The 22,541-nt window shown below is 43.7% G+C and overlaps 1 protein-coding gene across 3 annotated transcripts in view; it reads right to left on the bottom strand.

Moving 5' to 3' along the window:
- Window positions 1-4,400, bottom strand: part of LOC138976214 (uncharacterized) — a 5,693-nt gene extending 1,293 nt beyond the window's left edge. The window contains exons 1-4 of one of the 3 annotated variants that reach the window (XR_011458909.1): window positions 3,890-4,400; window positions 2,521-2,626; window positions 1,603-1,679; window positions 675-751 (exon numbers count right to left, since the gene is read on the bottom strand). Coding sequence is in view for 2 of the 3 variants with exons in the window: in XM_070349048.1 (XP_070205149.1) it covers window positions 675-751; window positions 1,603-1,679; window positions 3,890-3,954 (219 nt within the window). In the remaining variant the exon portion in view is untranslated. The remainder of the gene's footprint in view (window positions 1-674; window positions 752-1,602; window positions 1,680-2,520; window positions 2,627-3,889) is intronic. The other 2 variants (XM_070349048.1, XM_070349049.1) reach the window with 2 other exon arrangements.
- Between the last annotated feature and the right edge of the window lie 18,141 nt (window positions 4,401-22,541).

Genomic DNA, 22,541 nt, shown 5'->3' with positions numbered 1-22,541 from the left:
TTTTATACGGCCAGTAGATTGCAGCCATATTGGCGCATATTTACCTTTCACGGCCTATTATTCCAAGTCACACGGGTATAGGTAGACAATTATTAACTGTGCCTAAGCAATTTTTTCCAAAAAAGACCCTTTTGTCAATCGTGGGATCTTTAACGTGCACACCCAATGTAGTGTAAACGGGGGGGGGGGGGGGGGGGGGGGGTTCTGACACCGAAGAGAGTCTGCACACAAAGTTGACTCTGTGAAATAAATTTCCGCCGAACCTGGGATCGAACTCACGCTGACAGCGGCCAACTGAATACAAATCCAGCGCGCTACCAACTGAGCTATGTCTCCAAATTTGCAGAACGTGCACTTGCAATCACCCAAATAAATTAAATATGCTGACATTTGTAGAACCTGCATTTGCTATCAATTCATTGGTACTTAGTCGCTATGGTGAAAATCTGAAAGAACAAACTAAAACCATACTCAGAACATTTGTGGAACAAAATACTTTTCCAACTCAAAGGAAGTAATCAAAATCACACTCACTAAACCCAGAACGTGCACATGCAATCACCCAAATAAATGAAAAATGCTGAAATTGTTAGAACCTGCATTTGCTATGACCCAAATTAATGAAAAATGCTGATGTTTGGAGCACAATCATTCGTCAATTAATTGGGATTTACCTGGCAAAAGTGCACAAAGTTGTCGAGTGGACATCCCCCGATCTGTCGCCTTGTCTGCGGAAGCGAATGGCGTCTTCCTAAATGAAGAAAATGAGGAAAAAGAATATATAGATTGTACACAGGTGTATGGGTAAAATTGAACTTGAGCGTGTTAAATTCATAGCTCATAATTCAATCAATCAATCAATGAGGCTTATATCGCGCATATTCCGTGGGTACAGTTCTAGGCGCTCTGCAGTGATACCGTGTGAGATGAAATTTTATACGGCCAGTAGATTGCAGCCATTTTGGCGCATATTTACCTTTCACGGCCTATTATTCCAAGTCACACGGGTATAGGTAGACAATTATTAACTGTGCCTAAGCATTTTTTTCCAAGAAAGACCCTTTTGTCAATCGTGGGATCTTTAACGTGCACACCCAATGTAGTGTAAACGGGGGGGGGGGGGGGGGGGGGTTTCTGACACCGAAGAGAGTCTGCACACAAAGTTGACTCTGTGAAATAATTTTCTGCCGAACCTGGGATCGAACTCACGCTGACAGCGGCCAACTGAATACAAATCCAGCGCGCTACCAACTGAGCTATGTCTCCAAATTTGCAGAACGTGCACTTGCAATCACCCAAATACATTAAATATGCTGACATTTGTAGAACCTGCATTTGCTATCAATTCATTGGTACTTAGTCGCTATGGTGAAAATCTGAAAGAACAAACTAAAACCATACTCAGAACATTTGTGAAACAAAATACTTTTCCAACTCAAGGGAAGTAATCAAAATCACACACTAAACCCAGAACGTGCACATGCAATCACCCAAATAAATGAAAAATGCTGAAATTGTTAGAACCTGCATTTGCTATGACCCAAATTAATGAAAAATGCTGATGTTTGGAGCACAATCATTCGTCAATTAATTGGGATTTACCTGGCAAAAGTGCGCAAAGTTGTCGAGTGGACATCCCCCGATCTGTCGCCTTGTCTGCGGAAGCGAATGGTGTCTTCCTATGTGAAGAAAATGAGGAAAAAGAATATATAGATTGTACACAGGTGTATGGGTAAAATTGAACTTGAGCGTGTTAAATTCATAGCTCATAATTCAATCAATCAATCAATGAGGCTTATATCGCGCATATTCCGTGGGTACAGTTCTAGGCGCTCTGCAGTGATGCCGTGTGAGATGAAATTTTATACGGCCAGTAGATTGCAGCCATTTTGGCGCATATTTACCTTTCACAGCCTATTATTCCAAGTCACACGGGTATAGGTAGACAATTATTAACTGTGCCTAAGCAATTTTTTCCAAGAAAGACCCTTTTGTCAATCGTGGGATCTTTAACGTGCACACCCAATGTAGTGTAAAGGGGGGGGGGGTGTTCTGACACCGAAGAGAGTCTGCACACAAAGTTGACTGTGAAATAATTTTCTGCCGAACCTGGGATCGAACTCACGCTGACAGCGGCCAACTGAATACAAATCCAGCGCGCTACCAACTGAGCTATGTCTCCAAATTTGCAGAACGTGCACTTGCAATCACCCAAATAAATTAAATATGCTGACATTTGTAGAACCTGCATTTGCTATCAATTCATTGGTACTTAGTCGCTATGGTGAAAATCTGAAAGAACAAACTAAAACCATACTCAGAACATTTGTGAAACAAAATACTTTTCCAACTCAAGGGAAGTAATCAAAATCACACTCACTAAACCCAGAACGTGCACATGCAATCACCCAAATACATGAAAAATGCTGAAATTTTTAGAACCTGCATTTGCTATGACCCAAATTAATGAAAAATGCTGATGTTTGGAGCACAATCATTCGTTAATTAATTGGGATTTACCTGGCAAAAGTGCACAAAGTTGTCGATGCCTGATCACTAACTGCAGCGGAAGAGAGTGGACATCCCCCGATCTGTTGCCTTGTCTGCGGAAGCGAATGGCGTCTTCCTATGTGAAGAAAATGAGGAAAAAGAATATATAGATTGTACACAGGTGTATGGGTAAAATTGAACTTGAGCGTGTTAAATTCATAGCTCATAATTCAATCAATCAATCAATGAGGCTTATATCGCGCATATTCCGTGGGTACAGTTCTAGGCGCTCTGCAGTGATGCCGTGTGAGATGAAATTTTATACGGCCAGTAGATTGCAGCCATTTTGGCGCATATTTACCTTTCACGGCCTATTATTCCAAGTCACACGGGTATAAGTAGACAATTATTAACTGTGCCTAAGCAATTTTTGCCAGGAAAGACCCTTTTGTCAATCGTGGGATCTTTAACGTGCACACCCAATGTAGTGTACGTGGGGGGGGGGGGGGGGGGAGTTCTGACACCGAAGAGAGTCTGCACACAAACTTGACTCTGTGAAATAAATTTCTGCCGAACCTGGGATCGAACTCACGCTGACAGCGGCCAACTGAATACAAATCCAGCGCGCTACCAACTGAGCTATGTCTCCAAATTTGCAGAACGTGCACTTGCAATCACCCAAATAAATTAAAAATGCTGACATTTGTAGAACCTGCATTTGCTATCAATTCATTGGTACTTAGTCGCTATGGTGAAAATCTGAAAGAACAAACAAAAACCATACTCAGAACATTTGTGAAACAAAATACTTTTCCAACTCAAGGGAAGTAATCAAAATCACACTCACTAAACCACCTTGAAGTGGAGTACACTAAAAACGAAATGAACAAATATCCAAAAAATAGAACATTGGCACGATTTCCAACAATTGAAAGGTTTTAGGCAGCAACTCTTCTGCAAAATCTTGTTAGAGTGTCTTTGCTATTAAATAAACTATTCTCAACGAAAAAGAGATCTACAATGATGTCAAAACTGCCCACAGTCAGTTGCTGACGTAACCAAAACACACGTGGAACTTGAGTCACGAACTCGAAATGCAAATGAAAGGCATCAAAACCAACCTAAATCATAGTCATGGTCATATTAAACCTAGCATATAATCTTACTGAGTTGTTATCCTCATATACGAAGAATAAAATGGCTTACTTGTGTTTTTACGGGTTCAGCAAGTTTTGACAGAGCTAGGAGACAGCTGCCGGTTCGACAGACGACACTTTCGGAACCTTACAATTTGCAGATCGTAGCACAATAGGAACAAAACGAAAGTAAAGATAAATTCTGGTTACAGTACACTGTGGCAGAATGGTTTAGGAACACTTTAAGAAGGAGACTGACTTACCTGTCGCGCTTGGTCGATGCCTGAACAAACATTCGCCGAGTCGAACTTGCTTGTAGATGCCGCATGTCGTGCGGGCGGAACTGAGTGGCGCTCCGATAAGCTTATTCGGTCTGAGCCAATGGGAGACCCGATTCTTTAACAGCTAATGGGGAGGCCTTCCGGTCGCTTCGTCTGCTAGGAAATGGCGCGTCAGAATGCCAGAAAAAGCCATTTGGCTTCGGAATCGGCTTTTCTAACCGGGCGCATCGTCTTTGCCGGCAAACGTTGCTAGGACCCCCAGACGGCGGGGCCCAAATCGGCCGGGTTTGGGAGGAGATAGCGATGCAAGGCCCCAAAACGGTCGCGTATTATAATATAGATACTTCAACACAGTGTGCGTATAATGTTGTATTTGTTTAGTTTCACTTTCAAAGAAACCACAAAAAAGAAATCAACATGAACAACTTCAGAGCTCTTACTTTGATTACAAACTGCATGATTTGGATAAAAGTTGATCGGTTTGATCTAATGCTGATCTTTTGCAGGCTTTAGTTTTTTTTCAGCGGCATAAGTCAGTGCTTCGTCTCGTATCGAAAACAAAAGCAGACGACAAATTTAGTCAGTTGGAGTTGTCTCCCGTACTCCTGTAGCATGCACTGATCTAAAAATAATCCACTATTCAGTTTAGATCAGTGCGCTGCACCGAGACGGTTCGGGAATTCCCAACAAAAGAAAAGATCCGCACACCGCACTGGCAACTTCAGTGTCAGCTGAACACGAGAGCGTTCGGTCTTTTAGAAGATTTGTATCTTGAAATGAAAATTAACGAATATCGCGCTGTCCGAAGGAATGGAGTACATATCGGACAATGACCACGCTCAGGCTAAAACGATAGGACATCTGACCGACATGCGGCAATGTGAATCGGACATTTGGGGATTTTCATCGTTATATGTCCGATGTCCGACGCCTAATGACATCCCTGCCTACATTATTCTGATTGATCACAACCAAACCTACTATCATTGGACACATCCAAATGCAAGCGCCTGTTCTTGAAAATTTCCCACTGATCTAAAAATAAAACCAGTGCAATTTCCTCGGTCGGGCTTTGCCACAGAAACTCACGGTTTGGCCTGTAAGTAAAATGTACAATGTATTTTCTGATTTGTGCGCAAAAGCTTTTTTTCTTTTTTCTTTTTTTTAACATAACAATGTTTAATGTCACTGTATGTTTAAAAGACCATGGTCACATTTGTAAAAAAAAATGTTAAATTAGAAAATAAATAACATTTTGGTTCATGATTTTTCCTACACCTGTGCTGAAAATAAGAAATAAAAATGTCGGTATATAAGTCACTCAAATACGGCTAGATATGAATGGCTCGGTTTGAGTTTGTTGCAGTTGACCCTGCACAATACGACCTATGATGTTTTTGTTGAACAATTTTGTTCAAATTGGTCATCTGTGATGACCAATTTTGCCTTCACCCCTCCCATAGGGTGACGGATTTCACAACTTTCTACAGATGAACAACAATGTTGCCTTCACCCCTCCCATAGGGTGACGGATGTCACAACTTCCTGTGTACACAAACTGATGACGTATTTCACAACAAAATGGCGCTGCCCATGGTCAACCTCGAAACTAACCGTATTGTCACTGTTTGTTTAAAAGAACATGGTCACATTTGTAAAAAAAATGTTAAATTAGAAAATAAATAACATTTTGGTTCATGATTTTTCCTACACCTGTGCTGAAAATAAGAAATAAAAATGTCGGTATATAAGTCACTCAAATACAGATGAGTATGCATCCTTAGCGTATCACCAACTCGTGTCCCAAATAGAAATAGTTGCTGAGAGGACGTAAACTCCCCCCTTTAGTTATGAGTATGCATGGCTCGGTTTGAGTTTGTTGCGGTTGACCCTGCACAATTCGATCTATGATGTTTTTGTTGAACAATTTTGCCGTCACGCCTCCCATAGGGTGACGTATTTCACAACTTCCTGTGTTACACAAAGTCAGTGATGACCAATTTTGCCTTCACGCCTCCCATAGGGTGACGGATTTCACAACTTTCTACAGATGAACAACAATGTTGCCTTCACCCCTCCCATAGGGTGACGGATGTCACAACTTTCTGTGTACACAAACTGATGACGTATTTCACAACAAAATGGCGCTAAAACTAGTTCCGGAATGTCACCGTTCACACAGGCAAATGCCTCCGCATAACCCAGACCTCCGGGTCTGGGAAAAAAACGCTCGCGCTGGACCCGAGTACTCTTCAGACATTCACACACACACACACACACACACACACACACACACACACACACACACACTCTCTCTCTCCCTCACTCCCTCCCTCTCTCTCTTTCTTTCTTACACACACACACACACACACACACACACACACACGAGTACAGACTCATGCACACACACACACACACACACACACACTTACACACACACACACACACACACAAACACACACACACAAACAGTAACACTAACACACTCATGTGCACAAAATGAATCGAACCCGGATCACTTTGGCCATAGACTCTCTCGTGCTCTCTGTCTCTCTTTCACAGAGACCAAACCTTGCATTGTAATTTCTTTGCCGAGACCGTTTCCCCACCCTGTCTGGCTTGCACTGAAATCATGCTTTTCTCGTCACTGCGTGACGTGTTCGCCGCCCAACTCTTCCCTTTAGTTCAGGCTGTTCGCAAAGCGACCAGCCTCCCACCGCAAAAACTCCCTCCGTTAAGAGTGGCTTTTGTGATTTATTTCGCATTTAGGTCCCAGGTAACATTATGAAGTTTTAATACGATCAATCGGACCTATTATCAAGTTAGTGTATCAACTTTTGAACGAACTGCGCCCAGTAGTTTCCTAGCAATAAGCTGTTAAGTCGAGACGAACAGACAGACACACAATTAAAGTCTGCAGGACCCTAGTACTGCGTACTCGGGGACAAATCGAATCTGGGAAATGAATCCCTCGCCGAACGTTGGGATCCAACCCACGCCGATAGCGACAACTGGTTGTGAAGCCATCGCCGCTACTGACTGAGCCATTTCCCCGCCACAATTGTCATAGGTCTAGCCAACCTCCCCCATGTGTAGGCTATGAAGTCTTGAGACTGCCCTTGTACATGTATCAAGATGGCGATATAGTCGACAGGTATGACAAAAAGAGCGACATCGAGACCAAGCAACTGCACCAATGTTCAAACGTACATTCCAATCTCATTCCTGCAGCTGTAGGCTGTCACCATATTGATGTGTGTGTGTGTGTGTGTGTGTAGGTGTGTGTGTGTGTGTAGGTCAGTGTGTGTGTGTGCGTGTGTGTGTGTGTGCGTGCGTGCGTGTGTGTGTGTGTGTGTGTGATTGCGTGCGTGCGTGATTAATGCGCGCGCGTGTTTGTGTGTATATGCGTGTGTGTGTGTGTGCGTGATTAATGCGCGCGCGCGCGCGCGTTTGTGTGCGTCTGTTCTTATTCTCTGTTACTATATCCATGGTTCAATGTCCTTGTATTGTACACACACGCTCTCGCACAGTAGGCATCAGAAGGGTCGAGATACATTATGCTAATGGGTATCTCCTTATCAGTCTGGGAGGACAAACAAGGCATCTTAAAGTATATCCAGTACATGACACATATTACATGCAGTCACTAGGTCGAGACAACAATCACCTTCAAACCGGCACGGTTGGCCTAGTGGTAAGGCGTCCGCCCCGTGATCGGGAGGTCGTAGGTTCGAACCCCGGCCGGGTCATACCTAAGACTTTAAAATTGGCAATCTAGTGGCTGCTCCGCCTGGCGTCTGGCATTATGGGGTTAGTGCTCGGACTGGTTGGTCCGGTGTCAGAATAATGTGACTGGGTGAGACATGAAGCCTGTGCTGCGACTTCTGTCTTGTGTGTGGCGCACGTTATATGTCAAAGCAGCACCGCCCTGATAATGGCCCTTCGTGGTCGGCTGGGCGTTAAGCAAACAAACAAACAAACAAATCACCTTCAAACCACGCCGGCAATGTGCATTGACGCAAAGCGTTAAAAGCGCGTACTTTTCTACCAGCAAGACTGCTGACACTTTAAAAAAAAAAAAAAGTAGTTGTGATCATAAAGGTAACATGACCATAAGTAACAAGGTAGGTAGGTAAGTCGGCAAACAATTTTCTGTCTCAGTTCTTGGACGTCGGATGTCGCGTTCAGGTTCACGTGGTGAGATGAGGTTCAGTAAAAACGTGAATCCAGTCATCGAAGGTTATTTACCTCGTCTGGTTCTGTGAGACCGATATTGTATAGCTAGGTACCTTGGCACTTTGCCCACTGTTTAAAAAAAGCGTTTTGCACCAAGATACAGTCATGGCTTGCACGACAAAACTGATGCAAAATTTGACGGGTCAACGTCCTCTTCACTTGTTACATTTAGTCAAGTTTTGACTAAATGTTTTAACATAGAGGGAGAATCGAGACGAGGGTCGTGGTGTACTAGTGTGTGTGTGTGTGTGTGTGTGTGTGTGTGTGTGTGTCTGTGTGTGCGCGTGTGTGTGTAGAGCGATTCAGAGTAAACTACTGGACCGATCTTTATGAAATTTGACATGAGAGTTCCTGGTTATGATATCCCCAGACTGTTTTTTCATTTTTTCGATAAATTCTTTGATGACGTCATATTCGGCTTTTTGTAAAAGTTGAGGCGGCACTGTCACACCCTCATTTTTCAATCAAATTGATTGAAATTTTGGCCAAGCAATCTTCGACGAAGGCCGGACTTTGGTATTGCATTTCAGCTTGGTGGCTTAAAAATTAATTAATGACTTTGGTCATTAAAAATCTGAAAATTGTAATTACATTTTTTTTTATAAAACGATCCAAAATTACGTTTCTCTTATTCTTCATCATTTTCTGATTCCAAAAACATATAAATATGTTATATTCGGATTAAAAACAAGCTCTGAAAATTAAAAATGTAAAAATTATGATCAAAATTAAATTTCCGAAATCGATTTGAAAACAATTCCATCTTATTCCGTGTCGGTTCCTGATTCCAAAAACATATAGATATGATATGTTTGGATTAAAAACACGCTCAGAAAGTTAAAACGAAGAGAGGTACAGAAAAGGTCTGGGTGGCCGAGTGGTAACGCACTTGCGCTCGGAATCGAGAGGTTGCGTGTTCGACCCTGGGTCAGGCCGCAATTTTCTCCCCCCTTTCCTAACCTAGGTGGTGGGTTCAAGTGCTAGTCTTTTGGATGAGACAAAAAACCGAGGTCCCGTGTACACTACATTGGGGTGTGCACGTTAAAGATTCCACGATTGACAAGAGGGTCTTTCCTGGCAAAATTGTATAGACATATATAAAAATGTCCACCAAATACCCGTGTGACTTGGAATAATAGGCCGTAAAAGTATATACTCGCCTAACACGCTTGAGATTTACTGGCCGATGTGAATGCGTGATATATTGTGTAAAAAATTCCATCTCACACGGCATATTGTAAACGCCATGAGCCTCCCTCTGGGAGGGTATGTGCGTAGAAATACTCACTAATAATAATAATAATAAAAAAGAAAAGCGTGCTATGCAGCACAGCGAAACCACTTCCGCGCTGAACAGGCTCGTCAGTTTCACTGCGTTTTGCACGAGCGGCGGACTACGGTCATTGTGAAAAAATGCAGTGCGTTCAGTGTGTGTGTGTGACTTTACTTCTTTTTTTTAAATCAAAACGATAATTCCTACAAATCCAAAAACAAAGAGCCTGCCAACGTTCCAAAATTCAGAATTAAAACTAAACAAAAAAGGTAAGTTGTTGGAACGTTTGTTATTGTCAGAGTTCGGTGGGTTATAAAAACACGAAAATACCCAGCATGCTTCCCCCCAAAGCGGCGTATGGCTGCCTGAATGGCGGGGTAAAAACGGTCATACACGAAAAAAAAACAACTCGTGCGAAAACATGAAAGAACGTGGGAGTTTCTGCCCATGAACGAAGAAGAAGAGAAGACGAAGAAGAAGATGGTACCACTGAAACAGCGCGCGTTACGGTGTCAATGTCCCACTGTGCACTTCAATTATAGTAGATGTGCACAACAGAAACGAAAGAAAAGAAGTACCGTACACTTCCTTGTAAACGCCCAGTATCGAGCAAACGCCCACCCCCTGCTTTGGGTCAAAAACTGTACATAGGGTATAGTACCTTGTAAACGCCCACCCCCCACATTATGATCAAGGATGGCAGTAGAAAAATGATTTGTCCTAACTGTTTGTGAAAATCCGCAAACAAAACGGACATAGCATTCCGATGAATAATGACAAGATGCTACGATAGGGTCATACCGTTTATTTCATAGGTTTGTCACTGCAGTCTCTGGATAGCCATGACAAAACAAGATGAAGATTTTGGAGACTCGTCTGCGGTTGAAGAGGTAGACATGTAGGGGGCAGGGGGGGGGGGGGGGGGGGGGGGGGGGATGCTTTGGGGGACTTACATGTATGACTCTATTCAGTTTGCGAAAATTTGTGATTTCTGCTCAGACACTTGCGCTGCAGTGAAGGGTATACAAAGCATATCTTGAGTCATTATCATTCAGTTTACATCGCTCGGAAGCGAGAGGTTGCGAGTTCGACCCTGGGTCAGGGCGTTAGCAATTTTCTCCCCCCTTTCCTAACCTAGGTGGTGGGTTCAAGTGCTAGTCTTTCGGATGAGACGATAAACCGAGGTCCCTTCGTGTACACTACATTGGGGTATGCACGTTAAAGATCCCACGATTGACAAAAGGGTCTTTCCTGGCAAAATTGTATAGGCGTAGATAAAAATGTCCACCAAAAAACCCGTGTGACCTGGAATAATAGGCCGTGAAAGGTGGATGCAGCGCCTAAAGGCAGTCGATCTACTGGCCGATGTGAATGCGTGATATATTGTGTTAAAAAAAAATATATTCCATCTCACACGGCATTAATAGGTAACATGCGCCTTGAGTCGCCTTGTGTGGTGAGATACGTGCGCGATAAAAATCCTCGTAAATAAAAATAAATAAAAATAAATAAATATGAGCATATGTTCTTAAGCCATCCCGCAAAGGGATGTTTGTGTGTGGTTAGTTTCCATTTTTCATTCTTGCAAGGCACTTGCACACACACGAACGCTTGTGTGTCACGGAGAAAGATCCGTAGAGGGTAGACATTTTTGAACAGAAATGCATCCCATTGACATGTTTATGCAAGTCAAGTCAAGTCAAGTATTTTATTGTTTTGGGCCCAGAGGGCTTTGAAACAAAGATATAACTTTAACAAAAAAAGGTAACAAATCAGACAGTTAATATATGTATACAAATTGAGCGGACAAATACAACAATACTATACAACCAAAATAAATTGGCAATATACACTTCCATACATACCACGTGATCAAATACCGCTATTTCTCACGAGGAATTGATCCTGCACCGGGGATAGTACCCAGTAAACGCCCACCACCTACTTTTGAGCGAAATTGGTGCATAAGGGGGCTGGGCGTTTACAATATAGTTTACGGTAATAGGCCTGGGCAACCTCGTGTCGTTAAAGGCACAGTAAGCCTCCCGTAAACCATCACAGATACTGTCAGGCTTTTACACACAGTACAAACACCCTTCCATTTGAACGCTCACCAAACGGGAACATCCTAGGTGCCCTCCGTAAAGAGCGAGCCATTTTCAAAGAATTTATTTTTGAGTGGTTTATCTTACCCCTGAGCCATCGTGAACCCGTGTGATCAAGTTTCCCTTTTTCACAATGTAGTCGTCAGTTAGTAATTTGAATGCGACTCGCTGTGAACTTATCTGCAATAGCACGTTATTAAGTACCTCTGACAATGCACGAAATAAACGGCTGTGGTTCACAAGAACTCTAGCGATGGCTTTTGACTGTTCAGAGGAACTGGCCATAGGTATAAACCGTCGTCTGCTTCGAGAACCACGACCTTGCGTGACCCTGCTCACGGGCTTTTCTTTTTTCAAACTTTCAACATTTCGAATTGCACTGCTCTTGGGGTGCGTATCGCTAGCGCTACGTGTCATTTGTGCTACGTGTCATTTGTTCTACGTGCCGCTATCGCTACGTTGATTAGTGCTACAAATAATTTGTCTATGAGTCGCTATCATTCGTTCATTATCACTACGTGTCGACAGCACTACATCTTTAAGCGCTAAGTGTCATTATCGCTACGTGTCAATTCCACTACTTACTGACGACTCTCTCTTTCTCATTTTTTCTCTCGCTCTCACTCCTTCTGGTTTGTGTGTGTAAATGTATGTCTGTGTATGTGTGTGCGCGTGTGTGTGTCTGTTTCAGTGTGTGTGTGTGTGTGTGTGTGTGTGTGTGTGTGTGTGTGTGTGTGTGTGTGTGTGTGTGTGTGTGTGTGACTCTCTATCTCTCTTGCTCACTCGCCCGCTCACTCACTCTCTCTCTCTCTCTCTCTCTCTCTCTCTCTCTCTCTCTCTCTCTCTCTCTCTCTCTCTCTCTCTCTCTCTCTCTCTCTCTCTGTGGTCTTAATATAATAAACCATTCTGAGTTCTGAGCTAGCTCTCTCTCTCTCTCTCTCTCTCTCTCTCTCTCTCTCTCTCTCTCTCTCTCTCTCTCTCTCTCTCTCTCTCTCGCTTTCTCTGAAGGAATAGTTTGTTGTTCCTTTCACTTTGCCAGAGATTTGTAATTTTCGGAAGAAAGTCTCTGCATGATTTTCAATTGTTTCTTTCGTATTTTCATCTTTTTAGAAAAAAAAGGGCTTTGTTTTTGACAAAATATTGTAAGACAGTGTTATTGCATAATTATGTAGTGTCGAATTCACGTAATTGCCGACTTCGCGGAATCGGCAACATTTTTGCCCATTTTGCGTAATCGGCAAAACGCTGCCCATTACGCGAAATCGGCAGCGTTTTGCCGAAAACGCGTAAAGGCTTCTAAAATGTGCGCATTTTGAGAAATCGGCAGCCACTTTTTGGTTTTAAAATTCTCAAATGCCTGGGATATCATCACACTTAGACGCCCAACGAATGGTTGTGTGATGCGCCCGCAGCGTGTTGGCGTACATACATGTGCTTGTCACATCTCGCTTTCAGCCTTCACCGCCGGCTAGCCAAGCTGCAGCACCGGCAAAAAAGAGAGCAGCCTCTCTCCCTGCCAGTAAGCCTCTCCACAACAAGTCCTATGCAAGCTTTAAAGCAACCCTCCACGAGGTGTTGGGTGGTAACTGGGGGCCTTAAGTCCCCAGGCAGAATTGCAAGGGCGCGGAGGTCTGGTCCCGAACATGCGGCATGCAGGCCCACCGGTGCGTGGACACGCCCTGGCGCCCATGAACCAAACCCCCAGGTATGGGTTACCTACAAAGACTCTACGTCCCAACGGCTGACCAGGCGGATGTGGAGAGTGTACTCCCAACGGCTGTGAAGGCGGAAGAGGACCCTTAGTCTCACATCCCAACGGTAAAACAGGCGGACGAGGAGCTCCCAACTGCTGTTTTAGCGGATGAAGATGCCCCATGTTTTGCTGCTTTCACAAGCGCCGGGTTGGAAAGACTCGTCAACCCTGACAGGCAGCTTTCCTAGGAGAAGGACACTCGGAAGTCAAACCCGGCCAGATGAGGGCCGGAATCCGTGTGAGGAAACTTGTCTAGGACAAGGAAAAGTCCAAAATCACACCCACGAAGGCCTACCGAAGACGGAAGACACTGACCCTCAGGGTGAGGTGAGAACCGAGTGTCCACGCATCACCGACAGATATGGTTGTGTCTACATCGCATCATCACACTTAGACAACTAGATACTCGAATGGATAGATATTGCAATAATCGATAAGTTATGGCAAGTTATTGCAAAACATGTAGTTTTTGTGCATTTCTGGAGTCATGCTCGACACAGACCAACATAGACCATAAACAAGTCGCGTAAGGCGAAAATACAACATTTAGTCAAGCTCAGTCGAACTCACAGAAAGAAACTGAACGCACTGCATTTTTTCCGCAAGACCGTACACTCGTAGCATCGTCTGTCCACCGCTCGTGGCAAAGGCAATGAAATTAACAATCCAGAACAGCGCGGTAGCGGTTGCGCTGAGGAGGATAGCACGCTTTTCTGTATCTCTATTCTTTGTAACTTTCTGAGCGTGTTTTTAATCCAAACATATCATATCTATATGTTTTTGGAATCAGGAACGGACAAGGAATAATATGAAATTGTTTCTAAATCGATTTCGGACAATTAATTTTAATCATAATTTTCATATGTTTAATTTTCAGAGCTTGTTTTTAATCCAAATAGAACATATGTATATGTTTTTGGAATCAGAAAATGACGAAGAATAAGATGAAATTGTTTTTGGATCGTTTAATGAAAAAATAATTTTAATTACAAGTTTCCGATTTTTAATGACCAAACTCATTCATTAGTTTTTAAGCCATCAAGCTGAAATGCAATACCAAAGTCCGGCCTTTGTCGAAGATTGTTTTGCCAAAATTTCAATCAATTTGATTGAAAAATGAGGGTGTGACAGTGCTGCCTCAACCTTTACAAAAAGCCGGATATGACGTCATCAAAGGTATTTATTGAAAAAATGAAAAAAATATCCGGGGATATCATTCCCAGGAACTCTCAGGTCAAATTTCATAAAGATCGGTCCAGTAGTTTAGTCTGAATCGGTCTACACACACACACAGACAGACAGACAGACACACACACAGACACACATACACCACGACCCTCGTCTCGATTCCCCCTCTATGTTAAAACATCTTGACTGAATGTAAAAACGTAGTAGGGAGGTAAAACAATGTTAATGCAATGCTCTGGTGACACAAAAAGTAACAGACTGGCTGTCGCTTTTGCGAAATTGGCAAATTTTAGAGGCCTTTCTGCATATTCGGCAAAACGCTGCCGATTTCACGTAATGGGCAGCGTTTTGGCGATTACGCGAAATGGGCAAAAATGTTGCCGATTCCGCGAATTCGGCAATTCCGTGAATTCGGCACGACACATATATTTTTAAATAGAAATATTGACACAAGGTATAACCGAGGATATTGAAACCTTTTTTTCTCTCCCAAATTCTTTTATGAAATGAGAGGGAGAGAGAGAGAGAGGGGGGTAGGGGGGGGATTGACAGACAGACAGACAGAGAAAGAGCGAGAAAGCGGAAGAGAGAGAGTTAACAGAGAGAGAGAGAGAGGGATGGAGGGTGCTTTTTATTTTATGGTTGGTTGGTTTTAGTTCTTAATGCACTGTTTTTGACAATAGTTTTCATTCGGTAAAAGGCAAATTTAATTACCGCTCTCTCTCTCTCTCTCTCTCTCTCTCTCTCTCTCTCTCTCTCTCTCTCTCTCTCTCTCTCTCTCTCTCTCTCTCTCTCTCTCTCCATTACACACACACACACACACACACACACACACACACACACACACACACACACACACACACACACACACACACACACACACACACACACACGCATACGTACACACGGTATCGTACACCCAAACTCACACACAGAAAAACATCCGTGTATGTATATACGGTATCATGAGAGAGAGAGAGAGAGAGAGAGAGAGAGAGAGAGAGAGAGAGAGAGAGAGAGAGAGAGAGAGAGAGAGGGAGAGAGAGAGAGAGAGAGAGAGAGAGAGAGTGGGAGGGGGAAAGAGCGAGCGAGAAAGAAAGAGCGAGAGAAGACAGATGGAGAGACTGAGAGAGAGGGGGAGGAGAGCGGGAGAGACAAGGAGAGAGCGATTTTAAAGAGGTACAGAGAAAGAGCGATTGAGAGGTGCAGAGAGAGAGACAGGGGGAGAGAGAGAGGGGGGGGGGGGGGTGGGAGAGAAAGAGGGAGAGAGAGAGAGAGAGCTCAGAATGGTTTATTATACTAAGGCCACAGACTTATATACAAACTACGGGGGATGGGGGAAGAACAAAATCAAAACAAGTCGCGTGAGGCGAAAATACAACATTGAGTCAAGCTGTCGAACTCACAGAATGAAACTGAACGCACTGCAATCTTTCACCAAGACCGTATATATACTCGTAGCATCGTCAGTCCACCGCTCGTGGCAAAAAGGCAGTGAAATTAACAAGCCAGAATAGCGCGGTAGTGGTTGCGCTGCGCAGGATAGCACGCTTTTCTGTATCTCTATTGTTTTTAACTTTCCGAGCTGGTTTTTTAATCCAAACATATCATATCTATATTTTTTTGGAATCAGGAACCGACAAGGAATAAGATAAAATTGTTTTTAAATTAATTTCGGAAATTTAATTTTAATCATAATTTTCATACACTCTTCAAAAAAGGTTAAGGATCACTTTTTTACAAGCACGCCACACACAACAGACAAGACCGAATTCTTTCATTTTAAAAAAATTATATAATTGAACAACAAAGGAGTAATGTCAAACAAAGCAAAGATCGAACGCGGCAGCGACAATTTAGCTAGAGTGCGTCAAACGTGACAACCCTCGAAAATGGAATTCACAACAATGTGAATCAGTGTCAATAACGCGTGTACCCTCCGTTGTGTGCCAGGCATTCAACACATCGTTGGCGCATGGAGTGGATCAGGTTGCATATGAATGCTCTGTGAACTCCATTCCACTCCTGCTGGAGCCATTGCAGCAGTTGACCCAGATTGGCAGGAGGAGGGTGATGTTGCTGTACCCGACGACAAAGCTCGTCCCACATGTGCTCTATGGGGTTCAGGTCCGGGCTGTTGGCTGGCCACAGCATCCTGTTGACCCTGGCCTGCTGGATGAAGGTGTTTACAGCTGCAGAGCGATGGGGAGGACTGGTGCGTTGTCATCCTGAAGAATCACACGAGGGCCGATCGCTTGGAGGGCTGGAACGACAGGGGTTGCAGGATCTCATTCTGGTAGCGAACACCGGTCAAGTTGCCCACTACATGGTACAGAGGTGTCCTTAGACGTGTGCTGATCCCTCCCCAGACCATCACAGAGCCTCGGACAAAACGCTGTCGTTCCAGAACAGCGCCTTCTGCGAAGCGCTCTCCGCGACGCCTCCACACTCGGATGCGACCATCAGCAGCTTCCAAGCAAAAGCGGGACTCATCTGTAAACAACACCTGAGCCCACTGCTGACGTTGCCACCTCACATGTTGAGTGCCCCAGGCTCGGCGAGCTGCTCGGTGATTAGCAGTTAGGGTTGTTCCTCGGACTGGACGCCTTGCACGCTGTTGTGTAAGCGGTTTCGGATCGTCTGACCACTAACAACAGTGTTGGTGGTAGCTTGTAGGCGTTGCCTAATTTGTTTGCCGTAGCCATTCTTTGTTGCATGGCCTGCCTCTGAATGAAGCGATCCTCTCTTTGTGTGGTGACTCTGGGCCGACCAGAACGTTGTCGCTCCTGCACTCTTCCAGTTGCGTGGAATCTCTGTTTTAGTCTGATGATGACAGCGGGAGCCACTGCAAGCCTCTGGCCACTTGCCTGGCAGCAACACCGTCTTGTAGCCATCCTATTGCCCAAGCTTCCTCTATCCAAATCGTTCAGTTTTCTTCGTGGGGGCATGTTGCTACTGTGCATAATTGTGTCAGCGTGTCAACCTTTAAACGCAAGCTAGTGAGCGATGTTCATAGCCAGGACCCTGTTGTAGCACGTGCATCACAACCTATCTCGTCACAGATTGTCTAAATCGTATGACTCAACTTTGTTTTGTTTGTTTTGCATCTCACAACTTTTGGCTCAACTTTTTCGTTTGCATACTTTTTACTGCGAATCACAGATTGTCTAAAATCGTAGGGCTCAACTTCCTTGTGCGAATCACAGATTGTCCAAATCGTAGGTCTCAGTTCGCGGTCATGAAATTGCTCGCTGAAGCTCGCATTTTTCATGATCCGCGAACTTTGACCATTATTTTTAATAATCACTGAGACTCGGCATGTAACCTTTACTTATCTGCCACTGCTGATATTACTTATATGAGTCATCGATGCAAACTTCATGCTCGAAACTCTTATGCGTGTCATTGGGAGACATACAAAGAAGTTACAGGCATTTTTTGTGACGCTGTCATTCGCATTGTGACATATTCTCGAAATGTGTTTGGCTATTGACATCAAAGATTATCGCGAGAACGTAATCACACACACATACACACACACACACCAACATACACACATGCGCGTGCGCGCACACACACACACACACATGCGCGCGCACACGCACGCACGCTCACAGACACACACACACAGACACACACACAGACACACACACAAACCCACACACACACACACACATGCGCGCGCGCACGCACGCACGCACACACACACACACATGCGCGCGCACGCACGCACACACACACACACACACAAACACACAAACACACACACACACACACACACACACACACACACACACACACACACACTTGAGAAAGAAAAGCAGACATTTTTTTAACCTGCGTTTGAACTCTTCTGGGTGTAACAGAATTCGATAGCATAATGCCCTCTTCCGTTGAAAGTAATCACACACACTCACAAACACACAAACACACACACACATACACACATGAGCGCGCGCACACACACACAAAAACACACACACACATACACACATGAGCGCGCGCACACACACACACACACACACACACACATACACACACACACACACATACATACATAAGCGCGCGCACACACACACACACATACACACATGAGCGCGCGCACACATGCACACACAAACAAACACACACACACACACACACACACACTCACACACACATATACACACACACACACACACACACACACACACACACTTGTGAAATAACAGCAGAAAACATTTTAACCTGCGATTGAACTCTTCTGGGTGTAACAGAATTCGATAGCATTATGCTCTTTCGTTGAATGGAGAGATATCTCCAGTTAAGCTATATTTGGTATCACACTGTGAATTCGAGAAATGAACCGACAGGCACTGAAGGTCACCAACAACAAACAAAAAACGAAACAGGAAGGCAAAACGAAAAAAAAGAAATAGTAGTAAAAAGGCAGGTTAAAAAGTTTTTAAAAAAAGAAAAAAAAAAGACTAAAAACCAAATTATATGAGTTTGTGAAATGTGACGCCTAGGTGCAAACGAGAGAGAGAGAGAGAGAGAGAGAGAGAGAGAGAGAGGGGGAGAGAGAGAGAGAGAGAGACTGAGAGAGAGACAGAGACAGAGAGAGACAGAGACAGAGAGAGAGAGAGAGAGATGGGTTAAGGGTGGAGATTTTGTAGATCTCCCAGGTCAACTTATTTGCAGACCTGCTAGTGCCTTATGTACTCGCAAGCACAAGACCAAGTGCATGCGCACGGAAGTCCATGCTTAAGTTCGGTGGGTTATAGAAACACAAAACCTCCCGAAAGCGGCGGATGTATTCCAGCATGACAGGGTAAAAACGATCATTCACGTAAAAGATCGTGGGAGTTTCAACCCATGAACAAGGAAACAAAGAAGAAGAACACTTTGTGAAATAGTTCTTAGTTCGGGGTGTTGCAGGTAGCTTTGTTTCCTCCTTGGGGATGAAGCTACCAGGGGAAGGGATTGTGTTGGAGGTGCGGGTAGAGGGGTAGCCCTCCCGGTGCTCCCCCTTGGACCTCCCTAGTCTAGGACCCTGGGTCTTCGCGAGGTGGCCATTGTGGCGTAATCCCCCCGGACTAGCATAACGTTTCCCTATCCCAAGACCGACCGTGCGTGGTCTATGACCACATCCTCTACGAGGTGACCCTATCAACTAGGCAGCGAAAGCCCCTAGGCGAAACACGGCGGATCTAGAGGAGAGAACCTCGATAAAAAATTTGAGCTGCCATGAAGACGGAGCATGTTGGCTGAGGACAGCGGGCAGACCTTCTGTGCCGACACCCATCTACAGGAGAAAACCAGGCATGCACGCATCAAACCCAACATGGCCTGGGGTTCTTAGTTCTACTAGCAGAAGAGGCACACATAATAAACACAGAGTGAACACATAGTGTTAACAAGTGTACACTGTATGTGCATTTGAACACCAGTGAATACTCTTTGAGCTACTTTTGCCGGCAGAACTAAACTTGGCCAAAACATTATTGCAACAGATTTCAAACCCAAATTAAAGCATTAATTCCCGTGTCGTTTTATTTAAACTGTATATGCCAGTTAAGGCCGTTCACTTAACCTTCAAGATCACCTTTTGGATTAAATATTTCTTTTACAGGGATCGCGTGACCGCCGCTCAAGTAAGGGTACCCTCAAAATCGACAAGACAAAAACGGAAAGGCCGAATGAAAAATCTACAAGAAATCACAATAGGCAAAACTTTGCAACTTTGACAAATGAGAAGAAAGTTAAACCAATGACCTACCCTAAACTGATCATATTGTTTTGCTACCTTGCGTAATTTGCGTGCTATGCTATTCCTACTGTTGCAGGAGTCGATCGCAAGAGCGGTCAAAAACGGGGCGTTTTGCGTCCATTTTGGGTATCATGTCAAAAAGCGCTACATTTTAGCAATGACTTAAAGGATTGCTTTGAAACTTTCAGAATATTTTACCAACACACTAGCGATACTTCGTGCGAAAGTTTGGATCGTTACGGTTGTTCATTCAGATGTGACGCAATGTTTCAAAAAATGTTGTTAAACTCGTCATAGGATTGTTGACTTGTGTTAAAAAAATTCATGACTCTGCATGTCTACAGATACATTATTGATACAGATTCGTTTAAGTTTCATTTGCGTGTAGCCGCTGGCGTTAATTTGCTAGTCATGCAAACATATGAGAAAACAATGGTACGTTCACGCTGTTTCGCGCTGACAGCTGTTATCGCTGCGTGTCTCTTAAAACATGCTACGGTCACGCTTGGCTGGGCGTCGCTGTGGCACCAGAATCATCGTTTAATATCAAGCGTGTTTACAGGCCTAGCAAATTTGCGTCAGTGCTTATACGCACATACAACTTTGGCAGTATGTGTATCAATAACTTTTCTAAAGACATGCAAAGTCATGATTTTTTTGGACCCAATTGAACAATCCAATGACGAGTTTAAAAACTTCTATCGTAAAATTGCATAACATTTTAGTATGTTGGTAAAATATTCTGAAAGTTTCAAGCAATCCACCAAGTTATTGCTAAAGTGCAGCCTTTTTTGTCATGACACCCCTAAAAAGTGACGCAAAAAGTCCCGTTTTTGACCGCTCTTGTGATCGACACCTGCATCAGTAGGCCCTTTCGTTTTTGTCTGGTCGATTTTGAGGGTACCCTTACTTGAGCGGCGATCACTTGATCCCTGTAAAAGAAATATTTAATCCAAAAGGTGATCCTGAAGGTTAAGTGAGCGGTCTTAACTGGCATATAAAGTTTTAATGAAATGACTCGGGGATTAATGCTTTAATTTGGGTTTGAAATCTGTTGCAATAATTACTTGGCCAAGTTTATTTACAATGTCACAAAGTATTCAAAACTTGTTACAAAAATGTGTTCAAAATGTGTTCACTTTTGTTTAGAGTGCAGAAGTAGTCGCATACTATTATGTTTTGGGTTGCGAATTCTTAGCGGACTGATGCATATCAAGATATACTTTACGGAGTATTTTTAAAATGTAGGCCTATGAATGATGACAGATATATGTATCTACGTGTATTACTATTCTAATAGACAGAAATGTGTTCAAATTTGTTCACTTCTGTTTAGACTGCAGAAGCAGTCGCATACTAAACTCTGAAACAAAGAAATCATTTTCGTACCCCAATTAAAACATTAATTCCCGTGTCATTTCATTCAAAGGTTACATGCCATTAAAGGCCCTCCACTTGCCTATCTGGCACACTTTTCGGATCAAACATTTCTGTTTTAGGTATCACGTGACCGCCGCCGAAGTAAGGGTACCCTCAAAATCGACCTGGCGGCTCTTGAAGATATCATTTTCTAAATTTATTAAAAAATGAACTTTTAAATCCCCGTCCCTCCTATTTGTATGAGTCAGAGGATCACATGCACGCAACAAGTATAAGCATGGATTCAAACAAGTTTTCTTGTATGTCACTTTTCACCATCGGCACTCTATCCCCTCATCCCCACCCCCCCCCCCCCCCCCCCCCCCCGGCTTGTCCTCACCGTCATCTCTCTTTCAGTTTATTACCATATAAGAAGCTGATTACATGAGCATCTCTGGCAAAATGTTAACATAAACCTTTCTTTTTAAGTCCCGATACAGCGGCCTTTCAAACTAGTATAAATTGCGTATCAGACTGACCTGGATTCCCTGAAGCGCAAGAAGCCAACATAAAGTAACATGACACTAAAGTCTCAACACATTTCTGGAGAAATGCCCAAATAAAAAAAAGTTTTATTGTATGAGCACGAACAAAAGTACAGTCTCTGTAATTGTTGGTTTCTACCCGACCACTGGAATCAACAGCACATAATCATCAATCGAAATATATTACGCAAGGTTTTTGGAGCCCCGATGGAGCGGCGATAACTCATGCGGTCATTGTCAAACTGAGAACAGTGAAAACAATATACAGTTGAATTATTTGATTGTGTAAGTAGATAAAACATCCTTCTTTCATTACATATGATACCAGAAACACCGGCACGGTTGGTCTAGTGGTAAGGCGTCCGCCCCGTGATCGGGAGGTCGTGGGTTCGAACCCCTAAGACTTTAAAATTGGCAATCTAGTGG

Source organism: Littorina saxatilis, linkage group LG9 (assembly GCF_037325665.1).
Source record: "Littorina saxatilis isolate snail1 linkage group LG9, US_GU_Lsax_2.0, whole genome shotgun sequence".
Lineage (NCBI taxonomy): Eukaryota > Metazoa > Mollusca > Gastropoda > Littorinimorpha > Littorinidae > Littorina > Littorina saxatilis.
The sequence above is the reverse complement of the archived record's forward strand: the minus strand, read 5'-3'. Positions and strand labels throughout refer to the sequence as shown.